This window comes from Ruditapes philippinarum, unplaced genomic scaffold, assembly GCF_026571515.1.
Source record: "Ruditapes philippinarum isolate M1 unplaced genomic scaffold, ASM2657151v2 ctg4021_1_1_1_1, whole genome shotgun sequence".
Taxonomy (NCBI): Eukaryota; Metazoa; Mollusca; class Bivalvia; order Venerida; family Veneridae; genus Ruditapes; species Ruditapes philippinarum.
The window spans coordinates 36,880-56,510 of record NW_026867112.1 but is presented as its reverse complement, the minus strand read 5'-3'; the positions used below and the strand labels follow the sequence as shown (position 1 = coordinate 56,510).

The window sequence follows — 19,631 nt, the reverse complement described above, 5'->3', positions numbered from 1 at the left end:
ACAAATAATATCTATATTTTGTCTGCTTTAACTATAAGTCTGTATTGTCTATATACTCGTCTGAGTGTTAGTCTGTGTCCTAATTAAGTCTATTTAAAAACCCGGAAGGAAAATATGATTTATTTTGTTTTTATTATGAAATTCTGAAGATCAGTGTTTGGGAGGAGTGAAATTATCAAGTGTGACAGCTACATTAAGTAGATTGATTTAAAGGTACATTGCATTTCTTATTCACCTGATTCTATCAGCATTTTAAGTACTGCAATGAGTGACAGTTAAATTAAAATTAGCCTGAACATTTTTTTTTCAGTAGCTTTTGATTATTTGTTGGCTTTTACAGCTTCTACAAAGTTACTCGTTTGGTTTTGACGATTAGTGCACTTAAAGCTGCATGCCTCCAGATGAGACAAAATAGTTTAAGAAAATCAAACTAAGATAACATATTAGATGTAACGGTTTAATTAATAATTGATTTACATATATTGTGCGATTCAGTAATTTTATCACCATATTTCTTCTGTAACCAACACAGCAAGGGCTATTTTTGTATATTTTGGCGTCTTTATGGCAATTTACGTAGATTGTAAGTGTCATTTTAAACGTGTAAATGACATTTTCTGTTCAGTTCCATTTTTTACTTCTTAATACATTTTAAAACATTTTCATGTAAATTAGCATAAATCTGGAGGCACGCTGCTTTAAAGTGATTTAGTACTTTGTACGGAAGTCAAATCCAACTTGGTTTACATTTTGCTACCTTTTTCACATTTAAAGCTTTTTTTCTTCATGTGAAAAGTATGTCACATATTCTAAATCCATTATAACAGCATTACTAAACAATATCCATTTCTGAAGCTAAATGTGCCTTTATCATGTTTGTAAAATTGGTATATTTAAGGTTATATTTTTGTCAATTGTCTAAGATTGTTATGTACATCTTTATCCGTGAAGTTCTGCCATGTCAAACAACGTAAACTGTTGGCTTATGGGATTGTACGAGTATGTACCTGTCTTTTTGTTAACATAAAAGCCTTTCTGTATCTTTGCAGACATCAGCCCAAACTCAAAACCAACGTACAAAACAATCATTAAATATCGATAATAATTATGGTTGCCGAAAAACTTTCGTCCTCATGATCGCTCTTAAGTGACAGACAGTAAGGATTGTGGTTGATATTTTTCCAAGAGATATTAAAGGAAGGAGCAGTGCAATTACTAACCATGGAGATTTGAAGGTTGTTTTATTTGTTTGATTTATTCGTTTATTTGAATCGTCATTATATTGTTATCTCAATGACATTTCTTATAGATCTATCCATTACGTTACTTGTTTTCGTGAACTACAATTGCGAACTGAAGCCAACTATGGACGTTTATGATTTGAATAATGATTTTACTACACGCTGCTATATCTGTTAATTTCGTACCTATAATTTAAGAGTAAAATGTTTCTATTTTTATTCCGAAAACTTTATTTTTGATATTGGTTTGTAGTTGAAGTGCTGCATCCCCTAAATTACGACATACATGTACAGTTGTATATATTATTTTGAAATTTAAATCCTTGTTAACATTGCAATTACACGTACAGTTTCAAGATGTATTCTTTTATAGTAGTATCGTTATTGATCTACCTGATAAATTATGTAATCAAGTTAAACATTCTGTAATCAGCTAACTTTTTTCTGGTCTTTGATGATGTTTTCAGGTGTAAAGGTTGGCGTCAAGGTTGCGGAGGGAAAATCTAAGGTGGTTTATATAATACCTGAAACTCATCATGTCTTACTACACTCAAAGGATCGTATCACTGCAAGAGACGGGGAACGGGCACATGAAATGAAAGGAAAAGCAGAAATGTCCACTACTACAACATGTGTTATCTTTGAGTTACTCAACAACGCTGGTAGCTTTATGATTTTTAGCCCAATGTTCCTATTTAAATGGCTTTATATATACGTTTAATATAGTTTTATCATGTTTAATTGCATACGCATGAACGCATACTCACACACGTACGCACAGACGCAAGCACGCACGCACGCACATACATACATACATTAATACATACATTCACACAAACATACATACAAATATTAACGGTCTTGGTCTATCTGTAATAAAAACAACAACAACAACAACAACAACAGGGAAACACATGCTTCAGTACACCCTGTAGCACACGTTCTGCCTCGATATTTATCCCAGTATGGCTACGGTACTGGCTTGTATTAAGAAATAGTATGGAAACTTGATAAAATTTTCTGTAAAAAACATTCACTGTCGAGATTATAAAACTTTTTTTGAGATCTCAGGATTTTCATTTAGACTCGGTGGATATTCTGTGCTGGTTCTAGCAAATCAAACACCTGAGACTTGAGTTTGAGCTTAAAATTCTTTATACCATTGAGTGCAGATCATTGTTGAATGTTTAAAGGGGTCTGATTAAACGCTCTGTGAGTCAAGCCAAGGAAAGGGTATTCATAGACTCTGATACATCTAGTATCAATCATGAGACTAAATATGTAAATGAGCTAGTAACTTAGTTGATAGAGCTGCGTAATGGTACAGAAGTTTCAAGATTCCGTACCATCTAAAATACCCTAGTGTTATAACATTTATGGTACTGTAAATGTTAAAATTTTATCTAACTTGTTTCTCTGATTTTAAGTCGACTTTAACACATTTTTGGTAGTATCTTGCCAGTCGGTCGTTTTCCTGAATAACTGACCAATATAATTATCAATTCCTCGCCTTTTATTCACTACTTTGGCGTCTCAATCGGACTAGATAAGTGACTTCCATCTGTTTCTAAACTGCATGGTCTTTGAAGGTATTAAAACCCATTTCATCAAGCGTCAAGGGAAGACAACTATGGTTACTCACCGATGTGATATGATACCTATAGAGTGGGTGACTAGAAGATTAGCCACTGGTTCTTTCTTAAAGAGAAATCCTGGTGTGACGGAGGGGTATAGATTCTATCCTCCAAAACTGGAGACTTTCTTAAAGGTTTACTCTTGTTTCATACAAATAAAAAATCTGTTTATGTATGATAACATATATAGAAACATTTGTATCCCTTAAATTTCTATTATTTTATCATCTACAAATGTATGTAACATAAATTAGTGTTTATAATATAGTCTTATAATCAAAGAAACTATATATATGAATTTCAATTTGGCAAACTGGCCTACAGATCGTCTAGTTTTTTTGTTGTTTTATTTATATGATGCCTTTTGTAAATTGACACAAATGTTCAATTTTTAAACATGATTTAAATCTTTCACATCTTTGAAAGCACGATACAGATTGGCCGAATCATGCCTCTTAAAATTAAGATTTAAGGGAAACAAGAAACGTAACTGCGATTGTTTGGAAACAAACTTTTATTTATTTTGCAAATGGAGAAGGGTTTGTTGACAGGAACTGTTAGAATATAGAACAAAAACGTACTTTTATTGAGTAAAATCTGTTCAATTATTTCATGTTTAGGATGACAAGAACCATGATCCTCAGTGGTCATATGAACAGTGTATTGAGGCCAAACTGACTGCTGGACCCCGGATCATTGGTCAGTATGAGATAGATATTATATCGAGAACAACGGTCACTGTGTTTGAAATTTTAGAGAAAGCTTGGGCGTCCTTAGGTTGTTCTCTGATTGACATGAAGGTAGAGTTTGGAATAAACCATGAAACTGGTAAATGTTACAATCTTTAATTTGCACGCGGAAACATGACTTAACTTCTTTTGAAAAGAGAAAACTATAATACAGTAGCTAATATGTTTGGAACCCCTACAAAAGTTATATAAATTATCCCACTAGCCTCAACAATTGGCGAGCAGTTCCAAGTAACATAGTTTACATATACATACAATAAACACATCTTACAAATATTTTACTAAACTGATCACTGCCATGGGCATTATATATTTTGAGTGTAGCGTCACCTTGTCATCCTCTAAATATAGTTGTATTATGACCCGGTGTCAATTTGGCAATTTACAAGTAGTTTATATAGAAAACACATTTAAACCTTTTGAAATGTACAGTGCCAAGGGATTACACCTTTTTTCATGTAAGTTTTAAAATTTTAGCTTATCTGGCAAAACGTGATTTTGTTGTGAAAAAGAATTAATTAATTTGATTGCAGTGAATTTCACTTTTAAAATGATTAAAAAAAACATTTTTTTTATTTCCTAAAGCCATGTTATAAGAGTTTTTACAGCGTACATTATTTTTCTAGGTGAGATATTGTTAGCTGATGTCATTGATAATGATTCATGGCGTTTATGGCCGGCCGGGGATCGCCGCTTGATGAAAGATGTACAGGTGTATAGAGAGTTGAAGGAAGTCACAGCTAAAGATTTAGACATGGTCAAACGTAACTTTGAATGGGTAGCTGACAAAGTGTCTGTAAGTGAGCTTTAGTATTGCATTTTAGAATTATCTGAATGTTCTGTTACTGTTACAGTTACAACTTGGTCATGTCAAAAATATCATTTGGGCCCCGTCTCCTCCAAATATTAATTCGCCTAATTTACTTTAGTTGAAAAACAACTTTCCATCCCGTTTCGTATTCCAAATTTTCTGTGTTCAATTCTGTTCTGTTAATTTATAGATAATTCGTCGCTTGAAAACTGTAATGTTCTATTAGACAAGACTGATTTTAAGAAAATATGAATGCTAGAGGCATTTTATAGTACAAGTAATATCTTGAGTGTTTTAACCTAATATTGGTATGCTGAAGACGATGAGGGTGGATACCAAGAAAATAAAAATTGACATTGACCTTTAAAAGGTCAATTCAAAATGGCCGCTTGAAAATACTAAAATAGGTCATTAAAACTATGATACAATATGATGTAATTAATTATTCTTGTCAAAATCAAATGATTATTCAATATGATACGATTTTAATGAGATTGGCCACCAAATTTAGCGATTATAAGCATAATGGCTCAATTAACAGTCATATACAGTACTGTTTTACTAGCGCGTTAAGGTATAAGACTAAGATTGAATGTTTTAATGATTTAAAAAAAGATTTAATGTTTTGTTTACTTGACCTATATTTAACAATAAACTTTGTTTATAAATATTACCAAAGAATAAATATTTCGTAATAACAAATTAATATTTCGTAATTACGAATCAATATTTCGTAATTAAGATTTTATATTTCGTTAAAACGAAATAATATTTCTAATTGGGAATTATTCTCTATATATAAATGTAGAAAATGTCACTTCAGGTGTTCCGTAATTTTCAACATTATTTGTAGCTATGATTTTTTTAAGTTGTTCATTTTGTTTTCATATATTTTGCACTTGGTTTAAAATAAATATTTAATTTTTTTTTTGAAATGTCAAAAACTTACTTCTATTCATCTTAATTACCTTAATTAATCAGGTTATATAGTCTCTTAATTTTTTGTTTGTTTTATTTTTACAGTCTGAAAAATACATTCCTCCCACATGCAAAACTGCTCTTGATGACATTTGGGCATATTTAAGTTTACCATCTTGTTTAAAAATAAGTGACTATTTAATTTGAAATTTAAAGTTAAAGTTAAAAACAAAACCAACAATAACAACATCATATTTTCAACGAGTCAGAAAATGTCTGAAACCGGGAGATTGCTACGTGTGTTTGCTATACCATGGCAGCTCTCGAAAATTTTGGAATTCAGTCACGGTTTTGAGAAAATTCTACAAGAAGATTATCACATCATTCCTGGTACCCTCCAATAAATTTCCAGGATATCTTAAAGTAACATCAAAGTTATTTTTGCAAATATTACTTGTAAAAAAATGAAGTGATATTTTCTTTGACCATATATAAAAGTCACGTGGGTTGGCTACATAGTAGAGGTGTTAAAATATAATTGTAATACACCTTTTGTTAGCCATTGAAATAGTGTTTTATGTATAAAGGATTTTCAAAAATGGTTATTATTCAGAGCGGGCGCAATGGTGCAGTGGTAACACTGTCTGCCTACAAATCAAGGGGTCGTGAGTTCGATCCCCCGCTACTCCACTACAAGACTGACAAAACCAGGACATAGACACAGAATGACGGTAACGATAGAAACAAGAAAATACCTTAACGGAGCAGGAAACAAGTAACCAAGTACAAGACCGAAGAGGACGACCGATAACGAAGGAAGAACGGAGACAAGCACTGACAACAAGCGAACAGAAACGAGGACCGATAGAAACAAGAAAATACCTTAACGGAGCAGGAAACAAGTACACGACCGACAACAACCGACAACAGAAGGAAGAACGGAGACAAGAACTGACAACAAGCTAACAGAGGCGACGACCGATAACGAAATAACAGGACAAGCACCGATAACAAAAGAACTGACAACAAGACAACGGAGACGGGGATCGATAACAGAGACGGAAACCGATGACAGAACAACGGAGACCAGGACTAATTACAGAAGAAAAGAGACGAGAACCGATGGACAAGCACCGATAACAAAAGAACTGACAACAAGACAACGGAGACGGGGATCGATAACAAAAAAACAGAGACGAGGACTGATGACAGAAGAAAGGAGACGGGGATCGATAACAGAGACGCAAACCGATGACAGAACAACGGAGACCAGGACTAATTACAGAAGAAAAGAGACGAGAACCGATGACAGAATAACGGAGGCCAAAGACGAGAACCGATAACAGAAAAACAGAGACGAGACCCGATGACAGAATAACGGAGAAGAACAAAGACGAGAACCGATAACAGAACAAGACAGGGACCGATAACAGAAGAACTGACAACAAGACAACGTACACAGGTACGAGGATTGTTGACAGAAGAATACGACGGGGGTCGATAACAGAGACGGGAACCGATGAAAGAAGAATTGACAACCTGAAAACGAAAACACAGGACTAATTACAGAAGAAAAGAGACGAGAACGGAGAAGAACGAAGACGAGAACCGATAACAGAAGAACGAAGCCGACGACCGATAACAAAAAAAAAACAGAGACGAGAACCGATAACAGAACATCTAACAACAAAAAAACTGACACATCCAATTACAGAAGAACTGACAACAAGAGAACTGCGACGAGGACCAATAACAACAAAACGAAAGTCACGACCACTTAAAGAGGAACTGACAGCAGAGAAATGCGACGAGAACCTATAACAGAAGAACGAAGACGACGACCGATAATAGAAAAACGAACACCAAAACCCAAGACTACTCAGAGAAATTAATTAATGTATATTTTGCATGCACACGTTTTAACCCCTCACTAGCCACTCTATATGCGTTCATAGAGTCCCAGATAAAATACATGAAAGCTCCATATCAAGCAGATAGGACAGGAAAGAGTGTAGTGTTCGCCTTTAAGATGTCCGTACTATCTTTAATATAACTTCTATATTACTATTATATTGGCATATAGAAAAATGTCTGCCATCTTGGATTTTCGGCCATATTGGATTGTCTTTTTACATGCTTTGTGACAAATTTCAGGCTTTTCCTTTCCTTAAAAGTTTTATTTGATCTATCATCCATTTATGATAAAGAAATTTGGCGGCCATTTTAGTGGTCATTTTAAATGGCCATTTCAATGGTCAAGATCAAGTTTTTCAATTTGGTATCCACCTTTATCGGATTCAGCATACCTTAAATAGGTAAAATACACCAAGATACCACTTGTACTACAAAATGCCACTAGCATCTTATAGGGAGCCAAATTCTCAAAATCAGTCCTGTCTATATCTCCAAATTTTCCAAAAGCAAGTTAAATACACAATTTTGTTCGTAATGGACTGTTCTATCTCCTTGGCATGTTATATTAGTGCTTCAGAGCTTCATAAATGAATTACAACAAAACCATCCTGTTCTAACTCCACAAATTCAGTATGTTTTGATAAATAGACTGTTCTAACTTATTGGAGCAATCATATGATCGATAAATGTCATGTGACCCGTGGGGGCATATGTAACAAACTGTTCTAAATCCAAAGTACCTTATCAAAACATTGCATTAAATCACGTGATGGCAGGACACCCGCCATGTTGTACGAAACATTTTGAGCTAGCTGGTTATACAACGTTTGCTGTTTATTCATATATTTGTACTAAATGTAAGTATTGAATAATATTATGTATTCATAAATTTACTCCAATAATTGGCATTTTATTCTTAAGTCCTATGAATTAACTGCATGTGATTAAACAGGAAAATCAAAGCACTGAATGTACTGGTGGGGAGGCTATGAGAGAATGTTTCAGACTTATAGTGTCTTTTCTTTTTGCTTAAAATATGCTACCAAAATAAAAAGATATGCACATTGCGCTATTTATCCTTACTGTTGTGTTCAACCATTCATATATATGGTTAATGTGGTTGACTATTCATTTTGTTAATATTCCAGAACATTTCATTGAGGTCTACATTCGGACTGTTAATCATACAAATTTTGAAAAACCTTAACTGTCAATAATAAATGACATACCAGCAAGTATGACGACTGTTCATTATCAGATAACAATAACATTTTACAACTGACGGTTCCTTATCAAAATCACAGGAACTTGAAATTCTATCAAATAACCAATATTAATTATAATATCCAAATATACAATATACTATAAAAAAACACAAACACAGGAACTTGAAATTCTATCAAATAACCAATATTAATTATAATATCCAAATATACCCCCTATATACTATAAAAATTTTTTATAGTATATAGGGGGTATATTTGGATATTATAATTAATATTGATTATTTGATAGAATTTCAAGTTCCTGTGTCAAAATATTCTAGGACTGTTCATCATAAATACTTTATGTCATTTTAATATTATTGAATGATAATAACAACTGCAAGTGATGCAACATTTTTATTGAACATAAAAATTATACACGTTTAGATGTACCATAATTGAGATCAATAAGATACTGTCTTGTGATGAATATTAATATTCATGCTCTACGGACAGAAGGTTGTCTTCTCCAGAAGCAAATCTCGAATAAAATCACGTTTCAGAAAATTATTCCCATTTCATTACTGACGGCGTCGGATAATATTAAAGCTAAATATTTCTTGAAAAAATACATATCTGCAAAGCTTATTCAAAACTGAATCAACCTAAGTGAAAATTGATCAGGAAGTTATATCTTCTTTTTTTACCGTCAACACTCAACCAACTAATGGTAGTTAATCGATAGCTTGTGTATTTTTAAACCTCACTAGCTTGAAATATATACTGCGGAAAATCTGTTGTTAACAGGGTGTGCGGTTATTACGTAGGGTTTTCCCTGTCTACCATTTCCTGCAAATAGATGAGAACACCGAAGCCGTCAGTGCTATGAATGATGTTATAAATGGCGTGTTTTGGAAGTTTTTGTTGAAACTTCTCCAATTTCTCCAGAGGCGTGCACGTCGCGGAGAAGGCACACGGAAGGACATAGTCAAGTCATCATAAGTACCAGAGGTGATTGGTTGACCTGTCGTGACTTACTCTGGAGGTTTGGCGCTAATAGATGCCGTTTTTGTTGTCGTCAGTCAGAAAGTTGATGCCTTGACGGTATTGTCGTCTCCTTTACCACCAAAGAACGAAGAATGGGCTTCCAGGAAGAATCTGCTTGAAAAAGACGTCCCAGATGCTATAATCTCGGACATATGGTTATTCCGGCGCCGAGTATAAATAAACTTAAAACACACTCACTTTTGTTGAAAACAAAACAAAAAAAACAACAAAACATTTTCTGTAGTAATTTTTCAAGTGTTGTAAAATGAATAAGAAATTCCTCTTATGCCGCGGATTATTTTTAGAACACAAACATAAAAGTTCTTTTTTTTATTTTTCAAATAAACATTAATCACTTCAGCGCGCGCAAATATCGTTTTCAAATTAAAGTTTCGTAAGATATGTTAATGACTTCCCGATGCTCGACTGTAAGTAATTTGTATATGTATGCGTTTTTTTTGTTTTTTTGTTTTTTTTGTTTTTGTTTTTTAATTAAAGCTTCTTATTCTTTAATATTTTTTATGTATCTCATAATCTGTATTGAAAATTTGAGTTTTATTACACATGGACTATCAAATTATGATGTATGCCCTAGAATTGAATAAACTTTCTAATTACACAATACGGGGTCATACTGATCTTTGCGTCTTTCTCTGAAATAATTATTTCTTTGTTAAAACATATTTGACCACATATTTCTGTCAATTAACTGTTCACTTTACTTCCGATTTTTGTTGTACGGAAACACATGTTTCTATTTGTGTTTTCTAATCAATTCGAATCTATAATCAGTTTAATGGGATCACCACCGGGTAAACGACTACTAGGTACTTTGGTCATGTTTTATACCCCAAATATTTGAATGTTTCTATTGGGATTAAAATGAGCATAGTTAAGTAAACAACTGGTTGTATAAATCCCTGACCTGTCTAATTCTAATTATGAGATCAGTGAATATATAAGACTTTCACTACAAAATATTCCTAAACAAAAGAGCACATGTTTAAATTTATTCCTATACAAATAAAAGATCAGAGTAGGGATCTGTCAATTGCCAAATATACTTTTATGTTAAAAGTTTGATTAATGAATTATGTAAGATGAAAATATAAGTATTGCTTTTTTATTTTGCTAATGTAAAATGTAATATTGTGCTGGAATTTTGTCGGAAGGTCCCTATAGGGGTTTTGTAGTTAAATAGTTTTTTTTTCGGCGATAATGGTTCAAGAATATAATGTTTCAAACTATATGCTCATCACCATCAGTGAATTTTTAGTTAAATGTATGCAAAATATTTACTAACAGCTATGATATAGCGGTTTATGACCGTTTTCCGCGTACAGCCTCCTGGGGTGTACTAATAAGTTAGTTTTCCTTTGTTATCACGCAAGCATGATCCATGTCTCTGATGTAAGCGACAGTTTACAATTATTTGTCTTTAAAAAATATTAAGGACTTTTAATGGTATATAACAACAAAAGAACATGCATGATATTGAGAATACGGCATTGTATATACACCGGTCTCAAATATCGTCAGTAAGACCGGTGTACACAATGGAGAATACGGTGTTGGAACGTTCTAGTTAATGACCCGTCATAAACAGTTGGTCGCTGCGTAGTAATTGGAAAATTGTTATCAAGAATAATAAAGAATATTTGCCACTAAATTAAAGCATTTACTTACAAATTTTCATTTATGCTTTTTGTTAAAAAAATATTGATAAAGTTATTATTTTGAAGGGTTTTAATACCAGAACTATTTATTACAGACGTACGTATGCTTAAACCTGATTACCGCGGCAGTATGACGTCACGGAGTAGTGATTTAAACAAAAATCAAGAATTTTTCAGAGAATTATTATCTTTACAAATTGCAGATATGAAATTAAAGAATGAAAATATTTTCATATTGTAAATGTCTGTGATGAGTGATGAGTCAGCTTAGAAAAGATCAAGGTACTATTTTTTGACCTGATTACCGCGGCAGTGACCTGATTACCGCGGCAGTAAGATTTGACGAACAGTTATTAACATTGGGTCGGCATAGCCTCCCCAAAAATCTATCTTGATTTGCAAGTAATTTCGGATGTGTATTTTCGGATAGAAACAACTGTGACAAACAAATTCTTAAATAGGAAATGTTTATAAGTTCTAAAGTTTTTTTAATTTAAGGCACTTAATGTCTCAGAAATCATTTGTTTTCTTTTAAACAGGCAAATATGAGTTTTAGAAATTGTAAGTTACAAATAATAAACAGCATACTAGATACTTTTCGCATGAATAATACTTATGAATGCTAAATTCTCTTTATAATAAAAGTAGCAAAATGTCAATAAAGTATAGTATTTTGACTTCCATTCAAAATACTAAATAACTGTAACTGTACTAATGCAAATAAGAGATTGTTTAAGTTACTGGCCAATGTGGAACTTTTTTTCTGGAAACTATAACAAAACTCCAAATATAAAGCTTTTGGGAGATAAAGATAGAAGCTTTTCACGGGCACAACGGTCCTGTTAGAAAATTTATAGATATTAAGCGTTTATATACAATTTATGTTTTAGAATGCATTAATGTTTTATAAGTAATAGATTACTTCAAAGTAAAACCATTATATAGCAAAGTCAGAAAGAAGAAAAATATTCTTATACGTATATTTAGTTTGTCTTGTAATTTGTCTTTGAATTTCTGAATGTATATATATATATGACATTATGTTTGTAATGTTTTGTTCACGGACAATCTTTAAATATGACATTTTTCAAATATAAGTCATGCCTTCTAGCAGATATATTTTCATTGCCTACTTAAGTTATAGCAACAGATTTTTTCATTCCTACCATTAGAAGAACTTCTTACGAACACAAATAGAACGTGTTAAGCGCACTACTATTTCAACCTTTTGGGAGAAATTTGAATTTGACCATCTTTTGAATTTTCATGAAAAAAATTCTTTAAAGATTTGTCCAGCATTCTAGAGGAATTGAAAGTTTTCTATTCCCGTTTGTGTTTACAGCTTTCTTTTTCTAGACATTGAATCAATTTGAAGGTATTAAAGTGTCTGGCTAAAGTAATGAAAATATAGATAAAAATGTCTACAAAATTTATGTGGGTATTAAGTAAGCCATGTCTTTATTCAAATTATGTAAATGAAGGGTTAAATTTTTTATTACAGCAGTTATCACCATCGTCCCATGTCCGGGCAGTTGTGTTTATGGGCTCACCAGTATACATGGCTCACTGCGAGAAGATACGGTCTACATGTGAGACGTTTGGTGTACCATGTGAATTAAGAGTGTCTTCTGCTGACAAAGGATGCCACGAACTTCTGAATATTTTAGCTCAATATGAAGGTATACCTACTCACTTGCATTTGTAAGAAACCATTATAACTGGTGAATTGTAAGTACCAACTCAACTAGAGAATAGTGATAAAGTTTATTTTTGGTGAATATCTTCCTTAATGGTTGTACTTTGGTGAACTGCGGATGCCTGTTGTTCACAAGCCTGATTTAATGCACCATTTTCTATCAATTTCTAAAGTCTTTGATTTTGAAGACAAAAAATATATTATACTAAAAGGAAATAAGCGAAACACCATGCCAGCTTAAATAATTTGTTTATATAAAGGGACCGTGGTTTAGTAGTAAAAGTATCTCCCTCTGAAACCAGGAATCGTGTGCTTAAGCCGTAATTTGGTCCCGACCATATTTCTTTGTACTTTTGGTTCCAAGAAACTGGATCGAAAGGACTTAATAAAAATTGCATTTATTTCACAATCAAGCTTAAATAACAATTTTAGCTAAATTAAATATAAATATTTACATATATAAGAATAAATGTATGTTGTATAATTTGGAAGATGACTTTCAGGTGAGGGTATACCTACTGTGTTTATTGCTGTAGCCGGAAGTAGTAACGGGCTTGGTCCGGTTCTATCTGGTAACGCAATCTGGCCAGTCATTAACTGCCCGCCAGCTGACTGGGTAGCTGAAGATATCTGGTCATCACTAAGAGTACCTACAGGTATGAGTCTGTCCTTTGTCTTATTGGTAACTGTATTTCTTGAATAATAACTTAATAAGTAATAGAAAGAGCATCGAAACACGAGGATATCTCATTTGTACGAGGGGGCACAGTCCCCGAGTATAAATCAGATTGCCGAGTGTTTTGATATTCTTTCTCTTTTGTATCATAAAAACACGTTCCCTGTACACAATATGAAACCCCATACAAAAATAACTAATGAATGAGCATCTGACTATAATATTTTTTATCGTTTTCCCTTTCTCTGTCGTCACAATATGCAAACCCCAGACAAAATGTCCCCAAACTATGATACAATATTAATATTAATGTTTAGAAATAACTAAAATTGCATGTTATGCCTTTCTCAAAAATGGCAAATATTTGAAGTAAATTGTGAATCCTGTATGAACATGTAGTAAATGCATTTTTCCCGTGACTTAACCGAACAGAATACAGATAAGAAGAACAAAACAATTTCTCTTTACTTAACATTCGACCTAGAATTTCTTGCTTTTCTATGAGTTACCTATACAGCTGGATTAGAAGGTTTGTGTTCTACTTGGGTGTATGCTCTGAAATAATGCCTGGTAGGAAGGGCACCAGAGGTCTTCTTCCAATAGTAAAGCTGAAAAGTCGCCATATTCGGTTAATATTGTCGGCAAGACTTAAATACAACACACATTAATTAATGAAATATTTTTTTTGGATTTTAGCAATAAATTGAAATTGAGGAATTTCTTTCAGAAACTTAGAAACAAATGTATTTCAGATTTGGGATGTACAACAGTCACCTCCCCGGACGCAGCTGCCCTTGCTGCAGTGCAGATTCTTGGTCTCGGTGATCATATTATATGGTCGAAGCTACGAGCAAACCAGCTCAATACCTGGATAAACTTAAAGGAGGCAGACAAGAAAACGAGAAATTAAATGTGATAAAAACTTCCTTTTGTTTCCCATGATCTCATAAAATAATTATCTAGCTAGTCTAAGGAATTTCAAGCCTTTCCTGTGTGTGTGTTTTGACATATGAGCCGCGTCACGACAAAACCAACATAATGGGTTTGCGACCAGCATGGATCAAAACCAGCCTGCGCATCCGCGCAGTCTGATCAGGATCCATGCTGTTCGCTTACAAACCATATAACAAGTAGAGAAACTAATAGCGAACAGCATGGATCCTGATCAGACTGCGCGGATGCGCAGGCTGGTCTGGATCCATGCTGGTCGCAGACCCATTATGTTGGTTTTGTCATGACACGGCACATTTGTGTTGTTTCTTTTATCAAACATTTCTTTAAATGACTTGAATTTGATACAAATTATATTAAAGTTTTACAAATGTTAGATTTATTGTTTATTTATATGGTAACATTCCATGTTTACTTTGGAAAATTATATATTATGTAGAAGTCCAACTTGGAGTATTCAGTTCTCATCATATTAGGTACGTATTTCTAACGGACTTCTTTCAATTTTTATATAGAAACTTCCACTGTTCCTTTCAGAAAGTAACAGGACAGTACCTATTTTTAGAGTACAGATTTCACCACAGTAGCACCATAAAATTTTGGCTTGGATGTTATAATTCTTAATATATTCTGTTCTGAGTTGTTTTTTAGAAGTCGTCTCTTAATTATTAATAAAACTACTGAACAAATTAAGAATGATCACACCCACAAAAATTAAAGGTAATTGGATTATTTTCTTCATATTTCGTATATCTGTCAATTATTGCATGGTTTGGAACTTTTCCTTTGTTCTTATAACCCATTATACTCAGTACACTTTTAATGAGCATTTGAAAACTGTATTGATATATAACAGTACAGTTTTTTCATTGTTTCATATAGGAAAAAACTGAGCTGCTATATAGCAGTTGAGTTTTTTTCGCACCTTGTATATATCAGTATAGTTTTTTCACTTCATGGTCTCCGTGAAAATCGATAGCTCTTTAAAATTTAATTATACACAAATGCACACAAAAATGAAAAAAGTGCAAGCATTTATCGCTCATCTTGCTGGTGGACCACTTCATGTGACCAGTGCAGACCTTTTTGCTACTCAGTAGGTAAATATTTTGAAAATTCCTCTAATCGCGATTTTATCATCAAGTCGTCGTCTTTACATCATCGATATATCGTCCCAGGTCTAACAAATAAAACATTTATCAGTGATACTTAACTCGACAATTTATTTACAATTTTGCCGTAATATATTTTTAGTTTCCTATTAATTAGCCACAATTAATCATTAGACAGGAAGTCATCAAAACTGCTTACAGCGGTTACTTCCCAAATCAAGTTTAAAAACATACTCGTTTATCGCACATATGAACAAAAACATATAATAAGATGAGAAATTTATAACTATAATCAGACTGGAAAATTATATGAAAGATATCAAGATTAGAAAAAAAAGATTGGCAATTTTAACAAAGTTAATCTATTAATTTAATTGAATAATATATTTAATTCTTTGTTGTTTTTTTTTGCAAAGAAGTTATTAAGGGCGGTTACTGCATTGAGATTACCTTAAAACGGTATGACTTATAATCTCCCCTTCAACTTACCGGATGTTTACAAATGTTTAAGGTCACCCTTGTACATGTTAGCTTAATTTGTTAATATGGCATCAAAAAATACGCTACAACTTATAAGAACAATTGTGGAACATTCGACAAAAGGAGCACTTGGCTTTGAAAACATTTTGAATAAGGTAATACACGATATATATTACTTTTAGTTTAGTCTTTTCAAGTAAGCTATTTTTAGCATAGTGACCTTTGGTAATTAATACCGTATTACTTCTGTTTGCTGTGCTGTAAATATAATATGTAATATGACTCAAAAGAAATGTACATCTTCAGTTTTTCGAAATAATTGTTAAGTACTATCGGATATTGCGTCAGTACTACGATAGTCGCCTTATGTACAGTAAAACCTATCTTTTAAGTCCACTATGTCTGTGGCTGTATAAATATCTAGTCTAGATACCTGTGATTCGTGTCAATGCTTTTTTCATTAATGTAATTAAATAAAGATTTTGCTGCTTATGAAGTCCCCGCTTTTTCGCAGGGAATGATGGAAAACATTGACGGTTGCGTTACATATTTCTGCAGGAATTATGTGTAAAAGCATAGGATTTTCGTTCACAAAGGAATGCTGAGTACTGTAAGTCCGCTATATTCAACCGTCACGCAAATTGACTACTAATTTCGTTTTGATTTTAGGTGAAAGTAACAAGCGGTGGGGGAGGGGCGTGCACGTGTGAAATGCGGGTGGCAGAAGAACATCAGAATAGGGCTGGTACCTTGCATGGCGGTATGACCTGTACTCTGGTTGATGCTGTATCAACATGGGCGCTCCTAGGGACAGATGAGCCGGTAGCCGGTGTTAGTGTAGACTTAAGTGTGTCGTAAGTGTATTTTTTTTTATAGATTTTTGCTTGTTCTTAGTAAGATCATGTAGGTTCATTAAGTGTAGTTACTTTAATCATGTCCGTGGGCAAGGGTTAAGGTCGTTGACTTCGAACCACTCGTCCCTCACCGCTGTTGGTCCGAATCCTGCCAGGGACTTTGGATTCTTTAATGTCAGAACAGTTACCCAGCTTGCTTAGTTACGGCACGTCGGTGGTTCTACTAAGGTGCCCGCTAGTGTCTGAAATAATGCACGAAGCGGAAGATGTGGTATACATCCATTATTAAAGCTGGAAAGTCGCCATATGACCTTTAAAGTGTCGGTATGTCTTAAAAGCTCACTGGATAATGTAACTTTTAATCAATCACAAATCCGGTTCTCGGACCAAATCTACACCAATAACATTTGAGAAAATATGCCAAGGTAGGGCTCAATCCCACGAACGCTTGGTTAAGACAGACACCTTAACACCGCTCCACACCATACAAACACTGAAGACATGGGCATTTATGCTACATGTTATGTTTAAAATGCAAATTTTTCCAAGAAAAAAAGGAATTGATGATAAAGACAATGTCAATATACATGTAAATTTAAATCAATATATCAATAATTATAGCATTATAGGTAAAATAAATAGTCATGTTTCAGCATATTTAAATTTCTATCTATTTCGGCCTAAATTTTGTTGCCTTCCCTTCAACTCTTCATTTAAAGGAGAATAAATTAAATGAAGAGAATAAAATTTAATTGTGTGTATTGGCTTCATACGAAAACAAGAAAAGAAAATCGGCATATGAACCTAATTATATATTTTTAGACTAGTCATACATGTACATTTTTGGGTTGTTATATTGACTTGTAGATGCTCTTTTATTTATCTAGGTTTATGAGAGGAGCTAAAGTGGGAGACGATATCATTATTGACGCAAAGATGTTGAAAAGAGGCAAAAGATTAGCATTTTTGACCGTAGATATAACAAATAAGTTAGACGGAAATCTTTTAGCGCAAGGAAAACATACAAAATATATTGGGTGATCAGTAAATAGTCATGTAAGCGGGTGTTACATTAAGAATCAAAGTTTCTGAACTTTGTTGCTTAAAAACCTGGATTTTGTTTTAATGCGTTGCTTTAAATGTTATTTAATAACATGACGCAAATCTGCATTCACATGTGTGAACAAATGCACTCAAAGGAAAGACATATCATGGTATTTATAAACTAGTGGTCGTTTTTTGGAAGTTAGTTTTTTCCGTTATATCAATGTAGGGCTATCAAATAGTGGCTTTTATTTGCACGTTTATCTTTATTCAACGGTGACCTTTCACACAGGTTTAATTGTATGACATTTTATAAATGAATCACCATACAAAGAACAAATATACTAACATTGACACGATAAATAGAAATTAATAATGGTGTACATTGTCAAAACTTATTTGAAATTGATTAATTTCGTGTTACGTTGTCAAATAATAGAAATATCTCTTTTTTTAAGTACGCGGAAACAAGATGTTAATATCTAAGCCGATCCTAATGGCAAAGTGTACACATATTATAATAAACATTTGTCCTTAAAAAATAGGAATATTTTATGTTAAATTCATGGCAATGCATTATACATGTACATTTATAGGTACTCAGGGTGGGTGATCAAGTGACATTTGTTTACGGTAACATTGGGCCCATGACTTAAAGCTACATGCCTCCAGATGAGTCAAAACATTTCAATAAAATCAAACTTGAGAAAAATGTTCTAAGATGTAAGAAAAAGTAAAAAAAAAAGATTAAAGTAATATTTTACATATTTTGTGCGATTAATGACTGATTTTTTCAGTATTTACAACTATATTTCTACTGCGTTACTAACGCAGTTAAGGGTTTTAGGCATATTTTGATCACTTTTTGGCAATTTACGTGGTTGGTAAGTGCCATTGATAATGTGTAAATTACTTCCTTCTGGTTACTTCACAATATTACACATTCAATTACGTTTTTCAAAATTTTCATGAAAATTAGCATGAATCTGGAGGCGTGCTGCTTTAAACTTTGTTTTTGTTTTGCTTATTGTTCGTTGTATCTTTCACTATTTAAATAATAAACATATACCATGTTTCAATATTTTCTTACTTTGTTATCCCACATGTATTTTATTGCTGTGTATGGCCAGCTGAGGACCAATTCATCTTAAACTTGAACTTTGAACGAACACGTAGAATTGACAGTGACTTTAATTATTCTTACTCCAAAAAGCACGACACTTTCCGTGCTTTCGATGTCGATCAGTCCGACAAATATGAAATGTTCAAAGTATCTCATGCTCCCTAGTATTAACTTGACTATTATTTAACCTTGAATATTATGTTTTTTGAATCAATGATCATGAAGGATCGTAAAAAATATATAACAAGGGGTGGTTCGGCGTCGGAGGCAAAGAAATTATGACAGGAAATCCGTCAAGAGCAATTAAAAATCAAACATTGCAGAACCTGTACATTAGACGATATGAAACGCACAACATACCCCTTCCCCTCCAGCATCAACAATCCAAAAGAAACAGAAACATTTTGTAACTACTGCAGTATATACAATTCTGTAATGTATTTTAGTTTGGTTAGAGTAAAATCTGTATGGATTGTATGAATGTAGTTTTAAATAGCTAA

The 19,631-nt window shown here is 33.1% G+C and overlaps 2 protein-coding genes across 2 annotated transcripts; both read left to right on the top strand.

Annotated features, from left to right (window-relative positions):
• The first annotated feature begins 1,695 nt into the window (after positions 1-1,695).
• LOC132734889 (multifunctional protein ADE2-like) lies at positions 1,696-14,605 on the top strand. The gene is made up of 7 exons (XM_060721755.1): positions 1,696-1,903; positions 2,831-3,009; positions 3,496-3,703; positions 4,251-4,420; positions 12,697-12,874; positions 13,395-13,547; positions 14,320-14,605. The coding sequence occupies exons 1-7, from the start codon at positions 1,696-1,698 to the stop codon at positions 14,475-14,477; spliced, it is 1,254 nt and encodes a 417-aa protein (XP_060577738.1). The 3' UTR covers positions 14,478-14,605.
• A 1,501-nt stretch (positions 14,606-16,106) lies between these two features.
• LOC132734890 (acyl-coenzyme A thioesterase 13-like) lies at positions 16,107-19,024 on the top strand. The gene is made up of 3 exons (XM_060721756.1): positions 16,107-16,265; positions 16,780-16,964; positions 17,852-19,024. The coding sequence occupies exons 1-3, from the start codon at positions 16,176-16,178 to the stop codon at positions 18,003-18,005; spliced, it is 429 nt and encodes a 142-aa protein (XP_060577739.1). The 5' UTR covers positions 16,107-16,175; the 3' UTR covers positions 18,006-19,024.
• Positions 19,025-19,631: the final 607 nt, after the last annotated feature.